The sequence below is a fragment of the Plasmodium gallinaceum genome (genome assembly GCF_900005855.1).
Source record: "Plasmodium gallinaceum strain 8A genome assembly, contig: PGAL8A_v1_87, whole genome shotgun sequence".
In the NCBI taxonomy this organism is placed as follows: domain Eukaryota; phylum Apicomplexa; class Aconoidasida; order Haemosporida; family Plasmodiidae; genus Plasmodium; species Plasmodium gallinaceum.
The window spans coordinates 1,584,388-1,611,003 of NW_021628251.1; the positions used below are offsets into that span (position 1 = coordinate 1,584,388).

General features: G+C 16.9%; 6 protein-coding genes across 6 annotated transcripts; 4 read left to right on the plus strand and 2 right to left on the minus strand.

The window, feature by feature from the left end:
* Positions 1–1,995: 1,995 nt before the first annotated feature.
* On the plus strand, positions 1,996–5,397 carry PGAL8A_00311300 (conserved Plasmodium protein, unknown function; the record flags this gene model as incomplete). The annotated part of the gene is made up of 1 exon (XM_028672124.1): positions 1,996–5,397. One exon carries the CDS (start codon positions 1,996–1,998, stop codon positions 5,395–5,397), a length of 3,402 nt encoding a protein of 1,133 aa, XP_028528708.1.
* Positions 5,398–7,376: 1,979 nt separating this feature from the next.
* PGAL8A_00311400 (conserved Plasmodium protein, unknown function) lies at positions 7,377–8,657 on the minus strand (the record flags this gene model as incomplete). The annotated part of the gene is made up of 1 exon (XM_028672125.1): positions 7,377–8,657. One exon carries the CDS (start codon positions 8,655–8,657, stop codon positions 7,377–7,379), a length of 1,281 nt encoding a protein of 426 aa, XP_028528709.1.
* Positions 8,658–9,496: 839 nt separating this feature from the next.
* PGAL8A_00311500 (conserved Plasmodium protein, unknown function) lies at positions 9,497–12,547 on the plus strand (the record flags this gene model as incomplete). The annotated part of the gene is made up of 1 exon (XM_028672126.1): positions 9,497–12,547. One exon carries the CDS (start codon positions 9,497–9,499, stop codon positions 12,545–12,547), a length of 3,051 nt encoding a protein of 1,016 aa, XP_028528710.1.
* A 1,817-nt stretch (positions 12,548–14,364) lies between these two features.
* On the plus strand, positions 14,365–15,711 carry PGAL8A_00311600 (hypothetical protein; the record flags this gene model as incomplete). Its single annotated transcript, XM_028672127.1, has 1 exon — positions 14,365–15,711. The coding sequence occupies one exon, from the start codon at positions 14,365–14,367 to the stop codon at positions 15,709–15,711; it is 1,347 nt and encodes a 448-aa protein (XP_028528711.1).
* A 2,702-nt stretch (positions 15,712–18,413) lies between these two features.
* PGAL8A_00311700 (conserved Plasmodium protein, unknown function) lies at positions 18,414–19,043 on the minus strand (the record flags this gene model as incomplete). The annotated part of the gene is made up of 1 exon (XM_028672128.1): positions 18,414–19,043. One exon carries the CDS (start codon positions 19,041–19,043, stop codon positions 18,414–18,416), a length of 630 nt encoding a protein of 209 aa, XP_028528712.1.
* Positions 19,044–22,862: 3,819 nt separating this feature from the next.
* Positions 22,863–25,205, plus strand: PGAL8A_00311800 (zinc finger protein, putative; the record flags this gene model as incomplete). Its single annotated transcript, XM_028672129.1, has 1 exon — positions 22,863–25,205. The coding sequence occupies one exon, from the start codon at positions 22,863–22,865 to the stop codon at positions 25,203–25,205; it is 2,343 nt and encodes a 780-aa protein (XP_028528713.1).
* Between the last annotated feature and the right edge of the window lie 1,411 nt (positions 25,206–26,616).

The following is a 26,616-nucleotide window of genomic DNA, read 5'->3' on the forward strand; positions in this document are numbered from 1 at the left end:
AAGTTGTATTTTTCTTTATTTTTTATAAATTATTCAGTACTATTAATGCTTTATTAATAAAAAGGAGTTTTTGTATTTTTAACAAAAATTTTCTATAATTTTTTAGTATAAACATACATATATATATTTATATATGAATGAATATTTGTTCACATATGTTATTTTGTCTATTAAATATTTATGTACAAATTAATTTGTGATAAAAAACAAAAAAAAAAAAAACCATTTTAAAAAAAATAACAAAAGTATTTAAAAAAAAAAAAAATTTAAGTACAATTAAAATACTTTTATTTGATAACACAAGCATTTAATTTTATGTTGTTTATTAATTAAATTTATATGTACAAAAAAATTGCAGCAAAAAGTGCATCTTAATGGTGCTTAAAAAAAAACATTCCTATTAATTTTATATATCTAATATATATCCGTCTCTATATAAAACCCTTTTTTTTTTTTTACATTATATTTTAATTTTTATACTATTTAAAATTTTAAAAAATTCGATAGAAAATTTTGCAATAAAAAAAAAAAGAATTAAAAACTTTCTTTTAAAAGCAAAATACTTATTTTTGATAAAGAAATTAGTTATTTAAAATAATGTCTTAATTTTATTCTGCTTTTTTATAATTTTTTTCATATATGCTTTTCTTTTAAATTTCTAAAATATATTTATTATGAAACTTTCAATTTTTATATTATTAAATTTATATGCATCAGTTTTACTATTTTTTATTTATGTATTATTTTTTTTAATTTAAATTTTTAACTATATATTTAACAATACATTTTTAAATTTAAATCTCTATGAAATGATATCCTTAGTAATACTCCCATTTGTATTTTTAAATATCATTTTATCACTAATATACACTAAATTTAAATATATATATTATAAATATCTAAAACTTTTATTTTTTTCTTTCAATAATTTTTTAAAGCTTTCATTTTTTTTTTTTATAAGTACTTAAAAACTTAAAAAAATATAAGATTAAACGAATATAAAAAATTAACTACTAATATGTGTTAATTTAACATCTTTAAAAAATTAATTTTCACTTTAATATATAAAACTTCTACATTTATATTTATTCTATTTTTCTTCGTTTTTATTTTATTATATTTTTTATTTTTTTATATTTTTTCTTCTATTTTATGCAAAAATTTAAATTCATATAGTTTAGGTAAATAAAAACTAAAAGGAAATATTTATATTTGAGATGTTCTTATTTCTATTATTCTCCTTTATTTCTTCTTTCTCTTATAAAATAAAATAAACAGTTAAAATTGAGATATACTTCAAAAAGCTATATGTTCATAAGAAAATCAAAAAAATATATCATCAGTTTTCATGTACTTAAATACAGTTAAAATTATTTCTTTTTATTATTTATAAATTATATTTGATCAAATATACTTTAAATATAAAAAGTAGTTTTCTGATTTAATATAAAAATATCATTTTCTAATGTTTACAAGTTTATATAAATATATATAGTACAATATTTAATCGTTAATTAATTTCATTTTTTTTTTTTTTTTTTTTTTTTTTTTATAATTTATAACATTTAAAAAGAGATACCAATAAATTAATAAAAAATTTTAAATTGCATTTATCTTTAATTAAAAATTTTTTTTTTTTAGAAACAAAAAGAATTGTTAAATTTAAAAATTATATTTCTCTTCATAATTTAACTTTTTTTTTTTTTTTTTTTTAAATTGCTTTTATATAAATTATTTCATTTTTGTTTTAGATTTTATTTTACTGTTAAAAAATACTTAAACTTATATTCTTTGAACTTTTTTATATCTGTTAATCTGAAACTTCAAATTTTTTATTTTTTTTATTTAAAAAAAGCAAGAAGAAAAAAGAAAAAAAATAATAAGCGAAAAAAGGAGATAAGAAAAAAAAAAAAAAAAAAAATAAAGATTTATTTTACTTTTATGTAATTATGAAAAAATTAAAAAATCGTCATTTTTTTTCTTCTTTATGTAAGCATGTCATTAACATTAATCTGTAATGATAATTGGAATAAAAACGAAAATATAAATAAGCCAATAGGAAGAGTAGGCCATTCATTACATTTTTATTATGAATTAAATTCATATGATATATGTAATGATGCAAGAAATGAAGAATATGAACATATAAATAATTTTAATGAATTAAAAAAAGATAAAGAGAATGAAGATGAGAAAATAAATGAAGATAATGATGAAAAAGAATTTGAAAATAATGACTTTAAGAAAAATAAAAAAAATGAGGACATTGAAAAGTACAATCAGAAGAATTTTAAAAACAACAAAAATAGATATATTCTTGGCAAGTATAAAATAATAATATTTGGTGGAGGATCAATAGAAGATGATTTTGTAAAAAATTATACAAATGAATATTTAATGAACAGAGGATGTATATATGATGAAAAAGAACAAAATTATATTAATTCTAAGTCAATGAGCATTGAAAATTATTTAAATAAAACATATAATGATATATATATATGTGAAGAAAAGAATGATTTTAATAATTGGGAAAATATTCATACATATAATGTACCATCTCCAAGAGCATTTCACGCATCCTGCATTGTCAATTTAGGATTAAATGGAGTATTTTTATTTATTCATGGAGGAAAAGTTGAAAATAATGTTTTAGCTGATGATTCATTGTATGCTTTGAATTTAAGTTATATTTCTTTCGATGATAAATGTGACGAACAAATTAAAAAAAATTGCACACAAGATAATTGTGAAACTAGTGGTGATGATAATAATTATGATGAAGATGAGGATAATAATAAATTAAATAATAGTTATAATGAAGAAGAACATAACATAATTAGTGACACAAATAAAAAATGTTATAATAGTGAACATGATAGAGAATACAACTACAATAATTTAAAAGAAGAAAATAAAATAAGTAATTTAAATAAAAAAGTTATTAAAAAAGATTTCAAAAATTTTAAGAAAAAAGAAATAAAAAAAGATGATATTAATATAAGAGAAGATATTTTAAAGGAAAATTCAGAAAAATTAATTCAAAAAGATGATAACAACTTAACTGAAAAATGTATTAATTCAGTAGAATTGAATCAGAATTTTAGCGTAGATATGCCAGAAAAGGGACTTTTAAATGGAGAATATGAGAAAATAAAAAAAGAAATGAAAAATAATAAGGAAATTGAAGAACATAATATATCACTAAATAATTTCGTTAATAAGAAGAAATCAAAATGTTCTTCATCTTCCGATTCCTCCTCGTATTTATGTTCATCGTCAAATACCTCATATTCTTCTTCCTATTCATCTTCATACTCATCTTGTTTATCTCATTCATCCTTTTTTTATAATAAAGACATTTCTGATAATTATAGTAATCCATTCGAAAATTCATGTAGTCCAATAAAAAGTGCGTTTAATGAAAGTTTATCTTCATCTAATGATATATATGAAGCTACGAACAAATCTATATCTGAAAAAATTAAAAGAAAATGGATACAAATAAAAATTATAGGAAGGAAACCAAATAGTAGATACGGCCATACATTAGACTTTTTATATCCTTACATAATTTTATTTGGTGGGAATGAGAAAATATGTGATGTAGAAAATTTGTATTGTAAAAATGATTTATGGGTGTTAAATATAGAAAAATGTAAAAAAAAACAAAAAAAAAAAAATGAATTTCTTTACTTTACATGGGAAGAAATAGAATACAAATCTGTTAATCCATTAGGTAGATATTTTCATTCAACTTGTGTATGGTATGATAAAAAAAAAAAAAAAAATAATTTAATTTTATATGGTGGAAAAATGAAAAATAAGACAAATACTAGTAGATTATTTCTATTACAAAAAAATGGAAATAATTGGATTTGGTCGGTGCTACCTGTTTATGTAGATTGCTTAAATGAGAATAGAGCTTATCATTCCATAGTTAATATTAATGACTATATATTTATTATTGGAGGAGAAGAGTATAATTATAAATATATAGAAAAAATGCCATCAGCTTTATATTCTTTTGAAACAAAAAAATTTCATTATATTGATGATTTTACTGCTAAAGCTTGCTTAAAATGTTTTGCAAAAGATGATGTTATTTATTCATGGGGAGGATTTACTGATATTCCTTTTAAACAAGATTTTTTTCCTAATAATTTTGTATTACTAGATATTAATCCACATATTTTATGTTCACAAATGAAAGATAGTTTATGCGATGAGTATGATGAAAATTCAAGCTTCATTATTAAGGCAGAAAGTGATTCAGATGATAATATTTATAAAAATATGAACAGAGAGATATCAAAATTAGAAAAAAAACAAAAAGAATTGGAAAAAGATCTATCATATCATATAAAATTAAATGATAATTTGAATTATCGCTTAAAATCACAAACGTTACAATATCAAAAGATGATTCAGTTAATAAATTTTAAGCAGAAGCAAAATGCATTTTTATTTGATTTATTAAAAAAGAAAAACGTAGATATGAATAATAGTAACAATAATAATGATGACAATAGCATAACAAATAGTTTTAGTAATAACAATTACGAAAATTATAATGATTATTTTAAATTTTACAACAAAACTAATGATAATTTAATGAATTTTACTAAAGCTAATACAGAGACAAATAGTTTAGATGTTCATCATAACAATAACAATATAATAAACGAATTAAATCATCAATTTCAAGATAATTTATTAAATGAAGTCAACTTAAAGGATATGAATACTTATAAAAATATGTTAAACATGGAAAACATACAAAGATATTCTTACACTAACAATGAAAAAGAAAAAGACGAAAACAATAAAGAGAATGTACCATCTCAATTATATTTTAAACAAAATTATTTAAAAACTACATTTGATAACAAGTATAATGTAAATAACTATAGTGAGCAAGAAGAAAATAATTTAATAAATATCCAACAAGAAAAGCTTCTAGAAGAAACTCAAAATTATTACTTTAACGAAGCATGCAATATTTATAAAAATAATTCATATATAAATGAAGACATAAAAGAAAATTCCAAATACTTAAATAACCATTTAAATTATAAAATTAATTCATTTGATATTTTAACAGATAAAAATACAAGCTATACAAATGATTATTCTGTGCCATTAGATTTAGACATAAACAAACAACAAGATCATTACATTAATAATTTAATTGATAATTCTTCAACAGCTAATCAATATGACCATAATGAAAAAAATAATGATAAATATAATGCAAATGAAAATATGAAAAATCAAACAGAAATAAAATTACCAGAAAGAGATGCATCAAATCAAAGAGTTCGAAGAAAAACAGCAGAAAAATGTTTAAAATTAATTGAACAAGATAGATTAAATAGAAAGTTAAATGAAAAATAATACAAAAAAAATATATATATATATATATATATATATATAAATACGTACTATATATTTTTATATATTTATGCATTATTTAATAATGTTTTATTAATTTATTTTTTATCATTTTAAATTATATCAATAAATGTTGTCTTGTTTGATTATATACTATTTTGTATTTATTAAAATTGTTTAATTTTATTTAATTTTATGTTTCTTTAATAATATTATAATTTACTTTTTTGTGTTTATTGATTCATAAAGAATACAATTAATTTTTCTGTTTTTTGATGACATGATTTAAAAAATGAGATATCAAAAATTTTTGTCACTATACATTTTAAATTAAATTATAATGAAAAACTATAAATATTTTTTGTTTTCTATAAATAATGTGAACTGTTTTTAATAATATACAAAAAAAAATATAATAATTATTAAAAATAAAAATAACATTAAATCATTATGATTTACAAAGATATATCACTTTTACTTCTCTAAATATTTATTACGTTCATTGTTTCCATATAAATAGTTATCCTTTTAATTTTATATATTTCTCTTTTATTTTTTATAACATATTTTAATGTTTTAAATCAAACTATTTATGTTATTATTTCAAATTCATCTATCTGTAATGTAATTTTCCTTATCCATTTTAATGTGCAAATTTAGATAATTCTCTATAGTATTAATTATATTATTTATATCTAACTTATTTTATTTTCATTATTCGCAAAATATTTATATAAAAATAATGCTCCCAAAAGTTACAATTAATATATTTATATTAATTTTAAAATTTATAAAAAAAAAGGTTATTTTTTTGGAATTTTTATATGAATTATTTTTGTATTTAAATTTTTTTTTCATTTTAGAATATTATTATTTAAATTCACAAGAAAAATATATAATTCAGTTATTTTGTTTAATATATCTAAAAAAATTAAATTTACTCTTTATGAAGCTTACAAATTATGTCCATTTTGAAAAAAAAAAAAAAAAAGGTAGTTTAAGCATAATCAAAAAAAGTTTTTAAATAATACAACATGGCAAATTAATTTATTCTATAAGTTTTATTTTACATTTTCCTACATTCAAATATATAAAAAACTATATACCAATAAAATAATTCTTCAAAGAAAAAATAAATGTTAACAACACAAAAAAAAAAAAAAATTCATTTTTCATATATTTAAATGTTTTTTTATAATTTTTATAATTGAATTTTTGAAAATAACAAATTATTTCTTCTATAATTGCCAAATTTAATTTTTTTTATTAACACTAATTGATAACACTTGTTTTGTCCTAATATATATATATTCTAAATAATTAAAATTGATTCTTATTCTAGATATTCAATATTGACCTACTTTAACTTTTTTATATTTTATTAAAATAATTTTTTATTATATTATGATTATATTTTAATATAAATTAGTTGTCTTTTAAATTAATAAAAGTTATTTTTTAAGTTCTTTATTCTCCAATTAAATATTTAAATTTTTTGTTATTAGAATTTTAATCATTTCTCTCATATATATTTATTGTAATTGTAAATATTAGTCAACAGAAAAATAACAAGAAAAAACTATTTTAGTTTAGATTTTATATTTTCACATAATATTTTATGAATTTTATTATACATATGGTCCATCTTATTATCTCATTACATTTTATATATTGATAATTTAATCATATTGAAGCTCAAAATATTATAAATGATAATTTATTACTATAAAAAAAATGAAGATAAATATTTTTTTTATTCAGATTCTTTTAAATTACCATTATAATACAAATATATATTTTAAAAAAAAAAAACTAAATTAACATTTTCTTTCCTTTTTACTAGTTTAAATATAAAAAATATACCATTTTTTTTTTTTTTTTTTTTTGTCATGAAAACTATTAGAAATATAAAAAGAAAAATTTATATAAATATATAAGTAATTAACAATAAAAAGAATAATATTTACCTATTATAAATATAATTATAATTTTTGTTCAATTAAAAAATTGTTATTTATTTTACTAACTTCTTCAAGTTTCTTTACATTTTTTATATATCTATTAAAAAGAAAAGATTTTATCTTAAATTCAGATAAAATATTTGATAATTTTTGAAGAAAATTAATATTATTTAATAATTCTTTAGGAAAGCAATTTTTTTTTAAAAAAGCAAGGTTTTCAACAATATTAATTTTAATCAGATATTTTACTTGTAAATTAGTCAATATTTTATTTGAATTCCTAATTTTATACATATAGCCATTAGATATGTATAAATTTTTAATTTTATTAATTTTTTTATTTTTATATCTAATTAATTTTTCATCTTTTAGAATAATTATTACTAAATATTTACAAATGCTAAAAATATTATTTTTACAAAAAATACTATTATAAGATGTTTTTTTCTCTGTTTTATTTATTTTTTTCTTAGATGTAATAATATAATTATAAATCGTTTTCATATTTATGTTACACTTATACTTGTGTCTATATAACCTAAAAAAATTGAAACTGTTTTTTTCCATCAAATTGTGTATATTCTTAATATTAAAAAACTCATTTTTGTTTTTTAAAAATGTTACATCATTACATAAAACTTTATTTAAATAGATTATCCATATATCCGATAAGTCCTTTCTATTATTTAAATATATATAATTTTTAGTTAAAAAGAAAAATAAAGTTTCATAAAAATAATCATACTTAAAATTAATGTAATTATAACTTTTAAAAATATCAATCAATATATTAAATTGATCAGAAATAATTAAAAAATATAAGTTGCACTTTTTATTAGATTTATATCTTTCTTCATTTAACTTTAATTTTTTATATAATTCATCTACATATTTTAAATTATTATTATTTTTCATATCATTAATATAGGTATTCAAATATCTTACATATTTTAAAATAGGAACTTCAAAAGAATGAAATAACGAATATCTATATATTTTCGCTTTTATCAAGGATTTTATAATTACATTTATTTGATGCAAGTTAAAATCATTTTTTCTATTTTCAGCAATTCTTAACAAATTTTTATAAAAATAAACATTTTTATAATTTTTTAATACACTACTTTTAATAATGTTATGGAGATTATCAATATTTTTATATTTGTTCTTGCAAGTTTTGCTATTATTATTCCATATGATTTGTTTATATTCATTTACACAAACATTTATTTTGTTCTTTTCTTCATTTAATAACTTCAAATGAATATGATTTATTCTATTTATCTTTTGAAGCCTTAGCATATTTATATAAAAGCATTCTTTTATTAAATATATTCTTATTTTTTAATCAGAAAAAAAATGAAAATAATTTTTTTTTTTTTTATATTTTACAATTCATTATAATATTTTTAAAATAAATTCTCATTTAATATAATTATAAACTATTAATATTTTTTAAAAAAAATTTTTTTTTTTTTTTTTTTTTTTTTTTTTCATGTTATGCTTCTTAATACATTTTTAATTATGTTAATTTTTTCAAACTTTTTTTAATTATTGGAAAATTTTTCTAAATATGTTTTTTTTTCATTTTTATGTTTTTATTTTATTTTTTTAAAATAAAATTTTAAAGAACAAAACATCATATATTAAGATTTTAGCGCATTTTTATTAATTCTAATTCTTAGTATTTTATAAAAATTTTAATTTTTTATAAAAATATTACATCTTTTTTTAAATAAAAAGTAATTCTGAATGACCTTTGAATAAACTGATGTAAGTTCTATTTAAATTAGTTGTAAACAATTCATTGAAAATATTTCTTTTAAATTATGTAAAAATTATATATTTTCTAAATACATATTAGAAGGAATGTTACTATAATTATACTTTAGTTATAAGAATTATTTAAAAGGTTAATAAAACGAATAACTATAATTTTAATTTAAAAAAAAAGGGGATCTACTAAAATATATATATATATATATATATATATATATGAAATAATTTGTATTAAATAATTATACATATATATAATAAATATATTTTTAACAATGGACAGAGAAGATAGAAAACATGTATGTTAAAAATATATATATATATATTTAGGTATATTAATAAAATAATTTTAAAAACTTATCGATATGTATGCCCAAAGTAGTGAAAATGAAGATAATAAAAAATTTTTAAAAATAACAACCAAAAAAAATAGAAACAAAAAAATAAAATTTGAAGAAATTAAAAAAAATGATTATATATGTGTTGAAATTCCAGGTAAAATAAAAAAAGGAAGTAAAGGTTTATCAGCTGTGGAAAGTTTAGGAGGATTAAAAAAAATAACTAGTATTTTTAAATTTCATAAAAACATTAGCAAATATGATGAAAATTTAATTTTGCGAATTAATAATAATGATATGTTTTCTTCCTTTATATCATCAAATTGGACAAAAGTTAACAATATTTTAATAAAAATTAAAAAAACTAGAAAAAATAAATATAAGTTTGAGTGTCTCGGTTTTGTTAAATATTTGTATTATTTTGATAATATGAGTGATTTCTATTATATTCCATCATTTTATAATAGATATGACTATAATACAAATTATATACATTATTTAACAAAAGGGAATAAAAAAAAAGAACAGAAGAAAAAAAGTTATGATAATTTTGAAAATAATCCTACTGATATTTATGAATCAAATATTTATAACAAGAATGATTATACAAATGACTCATTTATTTGTTTCCAAAACGAACAAATATATAAAACGAAAAACGTATCTCAAATTAATAAAGTTACAGAAGACCCAAATGTTGTTAATGAAATACCTTTTAAATATAGCATAAATAATGAAATAACAAGTAATATTAATGAAACTATTTTAGATAATTATGAAGTTAATTACAGTATGCAAAATAATTCTTCAAATAATAGCAAGAATGATATGCAAAATAGAAGATGTGTTAATGTCAACTCAAATAAACTGACTGGAAAATATGTACATAATAAAAATAACGTGAACAATTTCTTAGAAAAAAGTCCAAATAACTTAGATTATAAAATTTCAAATAATTATAATACGGATGCATATTTTAATATGGAAAATAAAAATTTAGATAATAGATTTAAATGTGTTTCCTTTAATGATGGACTAAATCAAATTAAGGATATATGTCAAAATGATCAGAAAGTTTTCTTACCTAATGTGGATTTAGAAAATAAAAATTATGAGACTTTTAGCGTAGATGTAATAAAAGAGAATGGAAAAGGAGAAGAAAATTATGAGATAATGAAAAATAAAGAAATAGATAATAAAACAGATTCTCATATAGATAAATGGTATGAAATAAATGAAAATATGAATCATAATAAGAACAGTATTTTCTCCAAAAATAAAGATTATAAAAATGAAATATCGAATACATGTAATTATCAAAACTATAATAATATGCTTGTTTTAAATGAAAATATAAAAAATTGTAGCTCTACTTTTGATAACACTAAACATCATCCTTTGAATTTATTAGGTGATAATTTTAATTATTATTTATCTGATATGGAGGAAAATGAAATATTTAATAAAATAATAAATTCAAAAGTATGTTCTGATTTACTTGAGGAAAAAAAGGAAATTAACTTTTCTTCGGATGAAAGTGAAGCCTATGAATTACAATGTTGTATACATAGCAAAAGCGTAACTCCATATGATTATAAAAATTATGAATCAATTATTACAAATAAATATATAAGAGATTTTAAATATATAATAAGTAAATTTACAGCTCCTATTGATTCAAAAGCCGAAGCAAAAAAAGGGGAAATAGAAAAATTTATTAAAGAATTAATAATAAAAAATAATGAAAAAAAATTCATAAATACATTTACAGAAATGACAGAGAAAGCAGATGTGAATGAAAAAAATAAACCAATGAATGATAATGACGAAATAAATGTAACAAGCAGCAGTTTATATAATGATAAAGACGAAGTTAATAAGCATATGCAAGATAATAAAAACTCTGAAAATCATTTAAATGATGATTTTAATCAAAAAAATAAAGTTAATTTTGGTAATTCTATAATTAATGATCCAGTTAATGAATTAAAAAATATATCTAATACTGAAAAGCTTGATTATTCAAATAACAATGATTCTTTAAATAAGTATAGTAATAAAATTATAGTAAATAAAAAAACAATTCACTGTAATCCTATAGCAAAGTATGACGATCTTTCATTACCGTTAATCCCTTTTGACTCAGCAATCAAAAAGTACGTTTCAGATAAGTTATATAACAAAGTCAAATTACTTTTTGATATTAGACCCATATGGTCAAAAGAAGTTTTATTAGAGCATCTGGATAACATAAGTACATACTGCCTAAAAAGTTGTTTTTCAAAAATTTGTTTTTATTTTGTTGATGGACCATGGAGACGTACATACTGTAAATATGGATATGATCCTCGTAAGGATTCCACAAGTTATATTTATCAAACTATAGATTTTAGAGATAATTTTTATAGAAACATTAAAACAAAAAATTTAGAAGACATAAATAAAAATATAATAAAAAAGAAATTTGCTTTGGATAGTATTGTAACTAATATAATTAAAAATATAAATAATAGACATATTACTACCATTACTAAGAATAGTGATAATATAAAGAAAGATAGTTTTAATGAAATGCAAAATGAAATAAAAAATCAAGGTAATTGTAAAAGAGATTGTCATATATATTCAGAAATGCTCTCTGAAAATATAGGAAACGATAATGCAGAGGATTATAATAATTTTCAGAATAGTTTAATAAATTCTAATTCTGATGACTTAAACATTGATAAAGACATATTAACAGTACATTCAACTAATATTGATTTAAAAGATGAAGACTTTGTTCATAATGATGAAGAAATTAATGATATACTTCAATTTTTAAAAAAATCCAAAACTTTTCATTTAAGACATCATTTTTCTTCGGAAGTACATTTTTCTGTAACACCTTTGAAAATATCGACTATTTTTCAATTTATAGATATATTTGATAACAATGTTTTAAATTATTTATTGAATGTTAAAATACAAGAAAAATGTTCAAAGGATTATGGATGGCTTAGTAGTAAGGATCTTGCAAAAATTCGAGATATTTTATTTGTCAGATCCGTAACTTTAAGGCATGCTCATTCCAAATGAAACATTTTTTGTTTTTTAATATTTAATATTTTTATACTTTGTTTTATGTCATTATGATTTATTTTATTTATCTCTTTTGTGTTTCTTAATGGTATTATTTAACATAGTTTTGCTGACATTCTTTTTAAAATAATTTTTATGGTACATTTATTAAGGAAATATTATAATTGTTTTTTTTGTTATTTATTTTTTTCAATATGTCCTACTTATAAATAATTATTACATATATATATATATTTTTTACAGTCATAAAAATGTAAGAATTAATGCAATTCTTTCAATATATATTAGTATATAAGTGTATTAATTTATTAGTTCTTTTATTATATACCTCTATTTTTTTTAGATTTAAATATGTTTTGTACACTCAAAAAAAAAAAAAAAATATATATATATATATTTTATTGATTAATTTTTTTCTCAACATATAGAAACCTCTGAAATTTATTTATTTAATGAGAAATGTTTCTTTCAAAAATTGTAAAGGCTTTACATTTTTCATATTATTTCTCTTTACTTAATAAAAGAATTAATAAAAAGAATTTTTTAAATTAAAATATAAAATATTGCTTTTTAGAGTCTAGGAGTTATTGAAGATAAATTCATAGGAAAAAAAGAAAATAAAATAGCTAAATTAGTTTAAGATTATTTTTTTTTTATATCATGTTCAGAATTTTTTTATTTTTATTTCTTATAGTTTTTCATATTAATATAAAAGACAGAATTTATTCCAAAAAATACAAAACAAAAATGATATATAACGAAAAAAAAATATGCTATATTAGCTAATAAAGCAAAAAATATGAAATGAAATTAAAAGGAGCTTGCATATGATATAAAAAAAGCATTAATGATAAAAAAATTTTATTCCATAAAAATATTATTTTTTAATATTTTTGCTTTAAACATAATTTTTTTTTTTTTTTTTTTTTTTCATCACAATAATTCTATAAGAATATATGCCTTAACTTAGAATTTTAGCAATTTAAAAAAAATACAATTTAGCTTATAATTTCTTTTATGTGCATTTCATAATTCTCTAAATTTATATGAGCTTATGAAAATAATGTGAAACGTAGTTAATAATAAATGAGAATAAATTTTATTATTATAAAAATCTAATACTTTGTAAATGTTTGTAGATTTGTATCTATTAATACTTTTTATAAAATATTTATTAAAGAAAAATTATATCTTTTGTATTTAATTATTAATATCCTCATTTATTTGAAAATTATATAATTTATTCTTTACATATTTTATATTTAGTTGTGGGCATTATTTAAACCATTTTTTACGAATTTTCCAGCCTTTTATAGTTTATGATACATTAATATACAAAACTATAAGTATTATATAATTTACATATATAGAATAAATACTTTTTAGTACATATATATATATGGAACAAATAATATTAAAATTATTTTAAAAAGTTTTTCTTATACACAACACTGCCCCATAAATAATAATTAAAATTTTCATATGGATCCCTTTTTAATTTTTTTTTTTTTTTTTTTTTTGTAAAACAATAAATGAAATATAAAATAATTATTAAAAAAAAAAATAAAATAAAATAAATGAAATATATAAATAATAAATTTTAATATATTGTAAAAAATAAAACAAAATATAACATAAATATGAATTATTCTAACATAATTTCATGCAACTATAAGAAAAATTTTAAGTAAAAAATAGATAAAAGATTTATTAAAAAGTTCGAAAAAAATATAAATAGCATCTTCAATAATTATAAAAACAATAAAGAAAACATAACTCGCTTTAAAATTCTTAATTTATAAAAATATTCAAATATGCACGATGAAAATAAATCAATAATGAAAAAAGGTGAAAATGAACAAGATAAATTCATCAACAGAAATAATTTTAATATATCGAATTGTACAAACATAAAAGATACAAATGTAGAAAATATAGACTATTGGATCCAACAAAAAAAATATAAAGAGCTAATAAAAAAAATAGATGATAAAAATGAATCAAATAATAAAAAAAATTGTGGCAAAAACTACATTATTTATGGTGACGGATTAAAAGGTAAAAATTTTAATTCCAAAAAATTATATAAAGATTTAGATAAAATTAAAAGTGATTTTATAAATAGAAAAAGCTCTAGTGAGGAAAATTTAAAAGATAGTAAAAATAATATTCAAAATTATAATAATATTGAGCATTACAATATTATGTCAAGTACAGACCCTTCTTTGTCTTCAAACAATAGTATAACAGAAATGTACGAAACAAACTATAATTATTTCACAAATTTTAAAGGTGAAATGAGTGAGCTACCAATTTCATCCTATAATTTGAAAATTAAATCGATACCAAACCATAACATTAATAAATATAATAATTTATTAAAAAATATATATTTAAATAATAAAGATATAAAAACTAAAAAATTGTATGAAAACATTTCAGTAAATTTAAAAAAAAAAAACGAAAATAAAATTAAAAAAGAATATAGCAACTTACAAAAATATAAAGATACTTTATTGTACAAGTCACGTTATATTTATTTAAAACAAATTAAAAGCAAGAATTCCTTGAAAAAAAATGGAACAAATTTTAATCTTAATACACACAATAATCGGAATATTCAAATTAAATATGAACCAATTAATAAATTAATTAACAAAAATATACTTTTTTTAGGAAGTTTTAATAAAATGAAAAACAGAACACCCCATAAAATAAAATATATATCAAAATATAAAAATCATTTTAAAAAAGTACACCATATAAATGAATCTTATTTAAACGGAAAATTCAAAAAGAAAAGAAATAATTGTATTTTTCTTGATCAACATAATTCAAAAAACATCAAATCTATTAAGAATTATTATATCCCATTTATATTGCAAAACATAAGAAAAAATCAAAGTATACTTAATGATATTATTAATTATTCCTATATTAAAAACATGAAAGATGAAAATTTATTAAATAATTCCATTGACTATAGACCTAAAAAAAGTAAAGGAATTTACAGGAGAATTACTTGCAAAAATAAATGCGTATATACTAAAAATGCATTTACTAATTTAATGGAAAAGCTTAAACTATTAGGATATGCATTATTTTTCTGTTTTTTTTTCACTAATAAAACTAAATCAACGAAAGATAAAGCAAATATTTAATAATTTAAATAATAAAATTTGTATAAATCCTTTCCATTGAAAAATTGTAGAAAAATATATTAATATTTAGTGGAATAATTAATTAAAGATACTTTGAAACTACAAAAAAAAAAAAAAAAATAATATTATATAAAAAATGTGTTTTAATATGTGGAAGTTTTTATATTAAAAAATAAAAAAAAAAAAATTTCAGCAAAAAAATAATAATTTTATTTATAAAAAAAAATTACATGAAAAAAAAAGTAGAACTAAAAAAAATATTCTACTTCATAATATAATTATGACACATGAACTCTTGAAATAAGACAAAAAAAAAAAAATTGAAAAAAAATTTTACTTTTATTCGAAATATATAATATATTAAAATTTGAATACTATGAATTATTTTTTTTTTTTAAAATGAAAAATACAATAAATTTGAGTAGAAATAAAAACACGAAAAATGGAAGAGATTTTATGATACCTTAAATGTTTGTAAAAACAACAGTAGATATATTCACCTAAACCTTGATTAAAATATAAATTAATTTTTTACATTTTAAATGAATATAAAAAGAATCCTAATAATAATAGTATATATTTTCTAAATTTTTTTTTTTTTTCACAAAATACTTTTATTTTAGGTTGTTAAGAATATAAACTGTAAGTGATTATATGAAAAAATAAACAATATAATATATAACATCAAAGATATATTATATAATGAACCATCAAAATAATAATGAAAAGAAAAAAAAAACTTTAATTAGAATAATAATTTACAATCTTTGAATCATTATCAAAGGAATTTCTTTAAAACCTTAATAAAGTAAAAAAAAAAAGAATTAAATATAAATATAATGATAAAAAAAATTATGTTAATTATAAAATATACAAAAACAAAAATGACTTATACAATTGTATTATCATTTATATATACAGTGTAACAAGAAAATAATTTTAAAATTTTATTTAATTAAATACAAATTAATAATAATATTTTTATGGATCTTAAAATGATATCAGTAAATTTATGAAGTTCAAAAAAGGTTAGCAAATATTATTATATTTAAAATTAAATTATGCCATTTACAAATAAATAGTCTAAAAAACATGAAATACGAAATTGTTGGTACTCAGAAAATGTAAAAAAGTGTAATGTGTTAATAAAGTAATAATTTTACAAATGTATTTTAGAAATATATTTAAAAAAAAATTCCATATTAGAATTTAATTTTTTTTTCTTTATTTAACATTTAATTTTATATATATATATTAAAAATAAGTAATAATTTAAAAAAAATAATATTTTTTACTTTTTCTTATTTTACTTCTAAATAGAATTAATTATTATTCTAATAATGTGTTTTTGAAGAATTATTTTTATTTTAATTTTATAGTAAAATAATTTCATTGCTCTTATAACATAATTATTTGAAAAAATACAAAACAATAAAAAGTAGCTACAAAAAATATACATTTTATAATAAACATCAAATAAAATTTTAATCTGAGAAAAATTTACCATATATATATATTTTTTTGTTTATGCACATGTGACATTTTTCTTTAAATTAAATTTTCCTTAATAACTTATTGAGACAAATAAAAATATAGTACTTTTAAAAATCCTTAATTAATTTACTCTTCAATAATAAAATATATACATTTTCATTAATTTTTTTTTTTATTTTAACTTAAATTATTAAGTTAAAATTTTGTGTGTAAAAAAAAAATTATATTTTACAAAATGTTTATGTTTAAAAAGAAAAAAATATTATTATTAAAGGGTCTTAAGTACTTGATAAATTTAACAAGCTTTAAAAGATAAAAAAGTAAATAAAATTTTTTGCGATTTATATATATATATATATATAAATGTTTTTATTTTGTTATAGTATATAACTGTATTTTGAAGAAATAATATGTTTTTCCTCATGTTTAAAAAATAGTTATAATGATTCATTTGTAATCATTTATTTATGTATATAAGAAAAATAAAAGATAAAATAAGTGTATTTTAAAAATAAATACTATATAAACACAATTATAGTTAAAATTAATTGTTTAACTTAATTAAAAAAAGTTTTTATCTCCCATTTTTATATTTGTACACACGAAAATAAATAATTATTTCAAATTATATATGTGACTTTTAATCTTAACAGTACAGTAATTTATCTTTTTAAAAGTATTTATATGGAAAATAACAAATAAATATTAGTTGTATTACGTATAAAAAATAATTTTTTTTTTTTTTTGATATTTACTAAAATAATTAATATATATTAAGGTAAAAAAAAAAAAAAAAAAGATAATAGAACTTTTTAATTTATTTTTTAAAACGTTTATATGAGTTAATTTATATGGATAATTATTAGAATAATTTAATCTGCATAATATTCTCATAATATAATTCTTTATATTATTAATATATTTAAATAAAAAATAAAAAGTAATAAAATAAATATATTAAAAGAAATTTAGAAGTTTTTTTATAAAAACATGTTAATTATGACTTCTTTATAAATATTATATGCCAAAAAATATGTTTCATTAGAAAATTTAATAAATTAAAAATATTAAAAAAAAATATATATAAATGAGTCATATAATTCTACATATAACAAAAATAATGATAGTAATATATATACATATTAAATGAATTTATTTAAAAATAATAGCTTATTTTTCTCCTTATTTTTATAACATATATACGTAAATTATTTTATTATATTACTCAAATTGACAAAAATTTGATTTAAGATGTCTTTATCATCAAAACTCATTTTATAAATAGACAATGCAAATATAATTGGTTTATATTTTAATAAAGATGCATGATCTTTCATAAATTTTGAACAAAAAATTTCCAAAAGAGGATAATTTCTTTCCCCAAAAATTATTTCAGTTTCTTGATCAACTGAGAAAGGTAAAATAACATTATAAGTATATATCCATGAAGCAAATTTTCCATTATGAGTTATAAAAAAAATATTATAATTTTTATATGAAACTAATGTATAAATATATGATACAACTTCTTCCTTATGAGTAATATTAACATATTTTTTAATTACTTTTGGTATTAAAATATTATTTGAAATATTTTGTGAATTTATTATGTCGTTTTGTTTATCTTTTTCCTCTTCATTTAAACTCTCATTTTTATCTTTATTATTATTTGTTAAATTTATATTGGATTCTTCAATAGCATAATTTTTTAAATAATTTTCATTACTAAATTCACTTTTTTCCTTTATTTCATATTTGAGGAAACCTTCTTGAGAATCTAATATCAATTCATCTTCTGTTTTTTTGAATTTGCTACTAATAGAGGGATTTTCTTTCATTTGCTTTTTTTTCTTATTTTATTCTTAAAATGAATTAAATTATAAAATGTAATATTCATAATCTTTTAATTTCTTTTAATATTTAATTCACTTATATTTATATATATTTTTTTTTTTTTTTTTTTATTAATTCACAAAAAAAATTAACTATTTAAAAACTTTTTAATAATACTTAAGGAATTGTAAAATAATTCTTCACAGTGTAAAAAAAAATAAACTTTTACATGGTTTTTAATTTTTTATATATCAAAAAAAAAAAAAAAAAAAAAAGTCTTTGAAAGTTTAATCATTGACTAGAGTTTTTAATTAAAAAATATTTCTTTTTTTTTTACTAATGAATTTAATATCTTTGATTTATAATAATTTAACTCTAAATTTTGCTATCAGTATTTTTCATTTTTTTGGATTTATTCTTTGTATTCTAATCTATATTTTTCACTTATTGTAATGAAATTAAAATTTCAAAATTTTTTATTTCATTTATAGAACCTTTGTTGTTAATTTGTAAATGCTTTGTGCAATATATAAATAAATGACATAATTTTATAAACTTTATGAAAAAATCTTAATTAAAAAATAAATTAAAAAGAAGAAAAATTAAAACAAAATTCTCTTAAAAAAACTACCATTTAAAAAACTACATTATCTTCTTTTTTTATCAAATATATATTTTTTATACCTTAACTTTTTTATTTCTTATTAACACTACAGTAGTATTGGGTATGAGACTTCCAACAATAAAAAAAAAATGCTAACATATCAATACAAACAAAAAAAAAAAAAAAAAAAATTAAATAAAATAAAATAAAATTTCATGTTTGTATCTTTTAATGTACTTTTTTTTTATTTTTTTATTACCATTATTATTAAACGTTTTTTTTTAAGGTCTTTTAAAAATTTTGAAAAAAGAGGGGTGACATATTATTCGAATACTCTTTTATATAAACATTTATATTCTAATTGTTATATTTTGAGTTTATATGTGTGAATTTAAGTTCATTAATTATTATTTTATCATTTTAAAATAATATTTATAAAAGTATATATATGAATCTTTTAATGAATGCATAATCATTGTAATAATCAAATATATTTTTGAAAATAATGTTTTATTAGGCATAAGTTTTTTTTTCTTTTTACTTTTTTTTTTTTTAATTTACAAAGATATTTCATTAACACATTATTACATTGAATAATTGAGTATATGTTAAAAAAAAAAGTCTTATTTTATAATTAATGTGTATAAACAAAAAAAACAATTTTTCAACTTTTTAAATTATCTCTAACCTACAGAAATTTCTATAAAAAACAATAAAAAGTTTTTTCATTTTATAATTCTAGTAATTTGGTAAATTTGTTAATCTGGAAAACTGCGTTAAATAAACAATGATTTCCTTTAAATAAAAGTTAAAATTAAAAATAAAAAAAACGTGATGGTAATATATTTATTCGTTTAAAAAAATATTATCACTGATATTTATCGTTATTTTAGAAAGAAAAAAGTTAGCTCTTATATAATTTATGCATTCATATTATTGGTTCCTTCACATAAAATTTTTACATATTTCTTTTTATAATTTTTTTTCCAATTTAACATAGAATTCACACACTTGTAGAAAGCATTGCTTAAAATTTACAAGCGCACACATGAAATCATAAAAAAAAAAAAAAAAATAATTAAATAATATAAACAAATCTCTATATATATATATAATTATATAAGGATTACCTTTTTTTAAGGTAATTAAAGAAAAGAAGGAAGGAAAAAAAAAAAAAAAAACAACAGCATATTTTAAAAATTCATCATTCATTTAAGCTTACATTATTTTTTCTTTTTATTTTAATTAAATATAGTATTTAATATAATTAATTAATCTAAGTATATATATGCATAATAAATATGTAGAATATATATTATCCTCATTTACAATTATCATAAAGTGTGCAAACCTTATAAAAAGACAAACAATTAAAATTTTTCCTTTGATTTCAAATAAAATGAATTATCATAGAAAAAAAAAAACATTTTAACAAAAAGAACAAGATTAAATAAAATACAAAAAGAAAAATTGTCCTTTTTTTATAACATCAAGGAATCAATGAAAGAATAAAATGCACTATGCAAAAAAAAAATATCTAAAAAAAAAAAAATGAAATAAATAAATTAAATACTAAAATTTATATATATTAAAATTTATAAATAATTAAATTTATAAAATATTTATATGTATAAATATCTATATATATACAAGAATTGTCCTGCACTCATATCTATTTTGCGCATGTTTACATTATGTTTTTTTAATAAATTTTTTTTCATTGAAACTTTTTTTTAAGATTTCATTTTTTATAATTGATCCTTACATCTATACATAAATATAAGCATTCCTTGTAAACAATTAAAAGATAATTTTCTTTTACTCTTTTTTTTTTTTTTTTTATCTAAAATATAAAAATATCACTGGTATCTAATTACACACATAATTTTTTTTTTCTTTTATATTTTTCCTTTTTGCTTTATATTTCTTTCTTAACCTTAAAAAAATATAAATAAATTGTCTATAAAAAAATATATATATATATAGATATAGTGTATAAAAAAATTTAAAATAACTCAAAAAAAAAAAAAAAAAAAAAAAAAAAAAAAAAAAAAAAAAAAAAAAAAAAAAAAAAAAAATAAACGAATAAAAAAATAAATAAGACATAATGTTGTAAAAATATATATTGTAAAGATTATGAAATACAAAAGTGCTTGTGCATAAATTTTTTTTAAAAATATTGTAAAATTATTTATTTCAATTATGTATATAAAAAAAAAAAAAAAAAAAAAAAAAAGCATAAATACGTGTAAAAGATATGAATATATTCATATATTAAAAGTTATTAGCTCATTTATATTATAAATCTACAATTAAAATTTTTTTTTTTTTTTTTTATCTTTTTATTTGTTTATAGTTGATTTATTTTTTATATGATTAACTTTTTTTTACAATTATAAAAAATACATGTATAGATGTATTAAATGAATTATTAAGTATTGTCTACTATACATTGTTGTTTTATTTTACTTTATTTTACTTTTTTTTTTTTTTATACTAATTTATTTTTTACCGATGTTACTGTTTTTTTATACATACATATATTTACATAAAATGTTAAAAAAAAAAAAGAATTATATATAATAATATTTTATAGTATAAAAATTACACTTTTATGTAATTTTTAATGATGAACTATCAAAACCATTTTGTCAATGTAATTATTTTGTTTTTTATTTTATAGGAAGATTATTTTTTTTATATTGACAATTATGATTTAATTTTGTTTTATACACAATAATTTTATTAATTTTGATCTATTATTTAATTATTTGTTTTAATTTTTTTCTTTTTTTTCTTTCAGCTTTTTTTTTATGTTTTCTCTTTTTGTTATTAAAAAAATCATTAAATTATTTTCATATTAATATTTGTTTTTTTGACTGAATTTTACATTATATATAAAACATTTTATTTTATAAAAAAGAAGGAAAGATGTGTACATAAATTTTAACTACTTTTATAAATTAAATATATATATATATATATAAATATGTATATTATTTTTTATGATATAAAAGGTTATTTTTTTTAATTTAATAATTTTAACCCTGATATATAATTTTATAGTAGAATTATGTGATTTATTTTTTTTTTATAAAGTATAATTTAACTTTTTTTTTTTTTTTTTTTTTTTTTTTTTTGTTTGTTTGTTTTTAGATACTAATAAATTATCTATAAATTATTTGAAATTCCTTTTTTTTTTTTTTTTTTAAGTTAAAAGATGAATGAAAAACATAAGAATACACCACAGATTCAATCTGAAACGTTGTCACTTATAAAACAACAATTTTTCAAAACAAAAATGTGTCCTTTTCAAAAAAATAAAAATTATTGTCTTAATGAATCAAATTGCCATTATGCTCACAGTATAGATGAATTAAAACCTATGCCAGATTTAAGAAATACCAAACTGTGTGATTATATAAAAAAAAAAATACCTTGCCGTAATGTAAATTGTAAATTTGCACATGATATTAATACGTTGAAACCTAGTGTTCATTTAGCTACATATAAATCTACGATTTGTAGTTTTTGGGGTAAAGGGAAATGTTTTAATGGCAATAAATGTAGATTTGCTCATGGAAGTGAAGATATAAAAACAAATGAAGATATAGATTTATTAGAAAATGCAAAACATATAAAAAAAAATAAAAATAAAATCAGCATTTGTGATATAAAGCAAGGAACATCTTCAACAAATTCTTTTAACACATGCGATTATTCAATTAATTGCTCCATGGAAACTACAAACGTTTCTTCATTTGATAAAAGCAGAGAAGTTTTTATGTTAAAAAAAAACAATAGTGATAAAGAAAAAACAAAAGAAAAAAATAAAGTAGGAAGTTTCAATTTAAATAAAAATTTTTTTGAAGATAAAAATGAAATAATTAATAGCGAGATAACAGGAAATGGTTTAACATTTTGTGATAAAAAAAATTCAAACTCTATTAAAGAAGTTATTGATAAAATTGAAAATATGACTTTATCTACCTTTATAGAAAATAATGATAAATATACAAAGGTTATTAAATATTTGTTGAATGAAAATAATCTTTTAAAAGAGTCATTAAGAAAGGATCAAGTAAATATAATACTAGAACAAGAACAAGAACAAGAGGAACAAAAAAATAAAACTTCTTTTGGAAGTAGCATAACAGAAACTAACAGTAAAATGAATAGTGAAGATTTAACAAAATATTTATTTCTTGATGACAATAATGAAAAGGTTTTAATTTCTAATCAAAAGAGAAATGAAAATATGATGTCATCTTTTGATGATACAACGAGAATTGATGAAAATTTTAATAGCATTATAAAAACAATAGATGATATTCTAATTTCACAAAATGTTAGTTCTTTTCCAAGTTTAAAAGATGTGACTACCAGTTATGATAATAAAGATATATTTTCTATTAAGAATAGTAATGATATAAATAGAGAATGTGGAAACTTATTATGCAATCTGAAATCATTTGAAAATTTAAAAAACATTTATCCTAATTTTAATTCATTTAATATAATAGATAAAAAGGCAAATAATAAAGTAGAGGAAGAGGTTTTAGAACAGTTTTTTCAACAAAATAGCACAAATAATGAACAGACAGAAAAGAAAAAAAGTTATTATGATGAAAATTTTACCTTTGCAAAATCTAAATCTTTTCCTTACGATAATCATCAAACAAAAGAATCAGAAGAGTTTTCCCAAAAAAAGAATAATAAATCCATTACTCGTCAACACAAAGAACAAGAAAATCAAGAAATTCAAAATATACAACAAAGACTCATGCAATTACAACAAATGAAAAAAGAGGAGTTAAATAAAAGTAAAGATATAAATTCCTGGCAAAATGATTTCGTTATTTTAAGAAATGATTATAATATTAGTAGTAGTAGTAGTAATCATAGTAATAAGAATATTAGTAATATTAATAATATTAATAATATTAATAATTTAAATTTAATGCAAAAATATACACCTAATATTATAAGAGAAAAAAATGCAAAATTAAATTTAAGAGAAAACGCAGGATTAAATGATAATAGTATGAACTTAGATAAACTATTAGAATTTTCTAATGAGAAATCAGATATTATAAAAAAGATAAGAAATATAATTTCTAATGAATTAAAAAATAATGAGAACGAAAATTATACAAATAAAAAAATTAGTAATTTTACTAATATTTCAAATTTTAATAATAGTTTAAATACAAAAAACATATTATTTAATGACAATTTATATTCAACAACTTTTAATAAGATACCTGCAAATTCTACAAATCATAATATTCTTAATAACAATACTATTAATAATACTAATAATAGTGATTATAAGAATAATCATAATAATAATGGTTACATGAATGATAATAATAATCACAAATTAAATAATGATTTATCAAAATATAAAAAGGAAATAAATAATGATCAGAATATTTGGAATAATCATGTAAACTTTAACGAATATGCTTATCCAATATTGTCACATGATTGGATAAATAATCAAAAGAATAATGATTTTTTTAATATCTCTAAATCTATTAATCTAAGTAGCTTAAATTGATATAACAAAAATATTATAAATATAATAAACAGAAATCAATGTATTACAAAAATATAATTAATAATATTATTAAAGAATTAGTTTAACGAAATTAACAAAATGATATTACTTATTCATTATACATTCTATATTTTATTCTTTCTTTGTTTAAATCTCCAGTTGTGCATATAATTTAATTACATATATATCCTTTTTTCTATTAATAAAATTCTTTGCAATTTTTCTCTTTAGTTAAATTTTTACTTATAAATAAGAATTAAATTATAGTTTTTTTTTTTTTTTTGTTGTTGTTTTTTTATATTTTTATGTTGTTTGCTTCATATTTTAAGCAAAAATGTATGTTCAATTATTATTGTTGATTTTTTTTTTTAGTATAATAAAAATATTTTGAAAAATATCTTACATAGATAAAATTATGAATTCATCTATTTTTTTTTTTTTTTTTTTTTTTTTTAATATGTGAAAAAATAATTAAGTGTAATTAATAACTTATTTCCTCCTTTTTACACATTTTTTTTTTTTTTTATTTTTGTTTTTTTTATAGTTATTATTTTTTACTTTTTTTTTTTTTTTTTTTTTTTTTTTTTTTTTTTTTTTAAATTTTTTTTTTTTTTTTTTTTTTTTTTTTTTTTTTTTTTTTGTTATATTAAATTTTCTTTTTACTATTCTTTAATTATTTAAACAAATTTTTCTTTTAATAGAACTTATATATTTCTAATTAATAAACTTAATTATGAATTCATTTTTATTGTTAATAAAAAAATTAGATATAAAATAAAGAATAATACAATTAAATGACAGACATAAATATATATATATATTTTTTGTTAATTTAAAAAAAGTAAAAAAATAATTTTCTTTTATTTTTATATTAAACTAAAAAGAAAAATTTTTATATATTTAAAAAAAAAAAATAACAAAAAAAATAAAAGTTATAAATCTTATAAGATTTAACATTATCACAAAATAATTTTAAAATATTTTAAATTTTATCAAGAAATATATATCATACATAATATTATTTAAAATCTGTTCACAAGAGCTGTATTGAATTTTTTTATATTATCAATATAAATCATTATTTTTAGTAAAACAATGCATAAATAATATAACGTATTCTATATATTAAAAAAATAGAATATTAGAATAAAAATTATTTTTAAAAGAATTAACTGTTAGGTGTGTATATATTTTTTTTATATACCTTAAAAAAAATTAATATTTTCGATTTATATTTAACTTTTTAATTTTAAAAAGTTAATTGGATAATAAAGGAGAATTAGTATAATTCTTATAATATATGAACTTCTAACATTTTTATAAATTATAACTAAATAAAAAAAAAGAAAAAATAAGTTTTTAAGAATTACATTTTATCTCTTTTTTTGGTATACAATTATGTGCAGTTAAA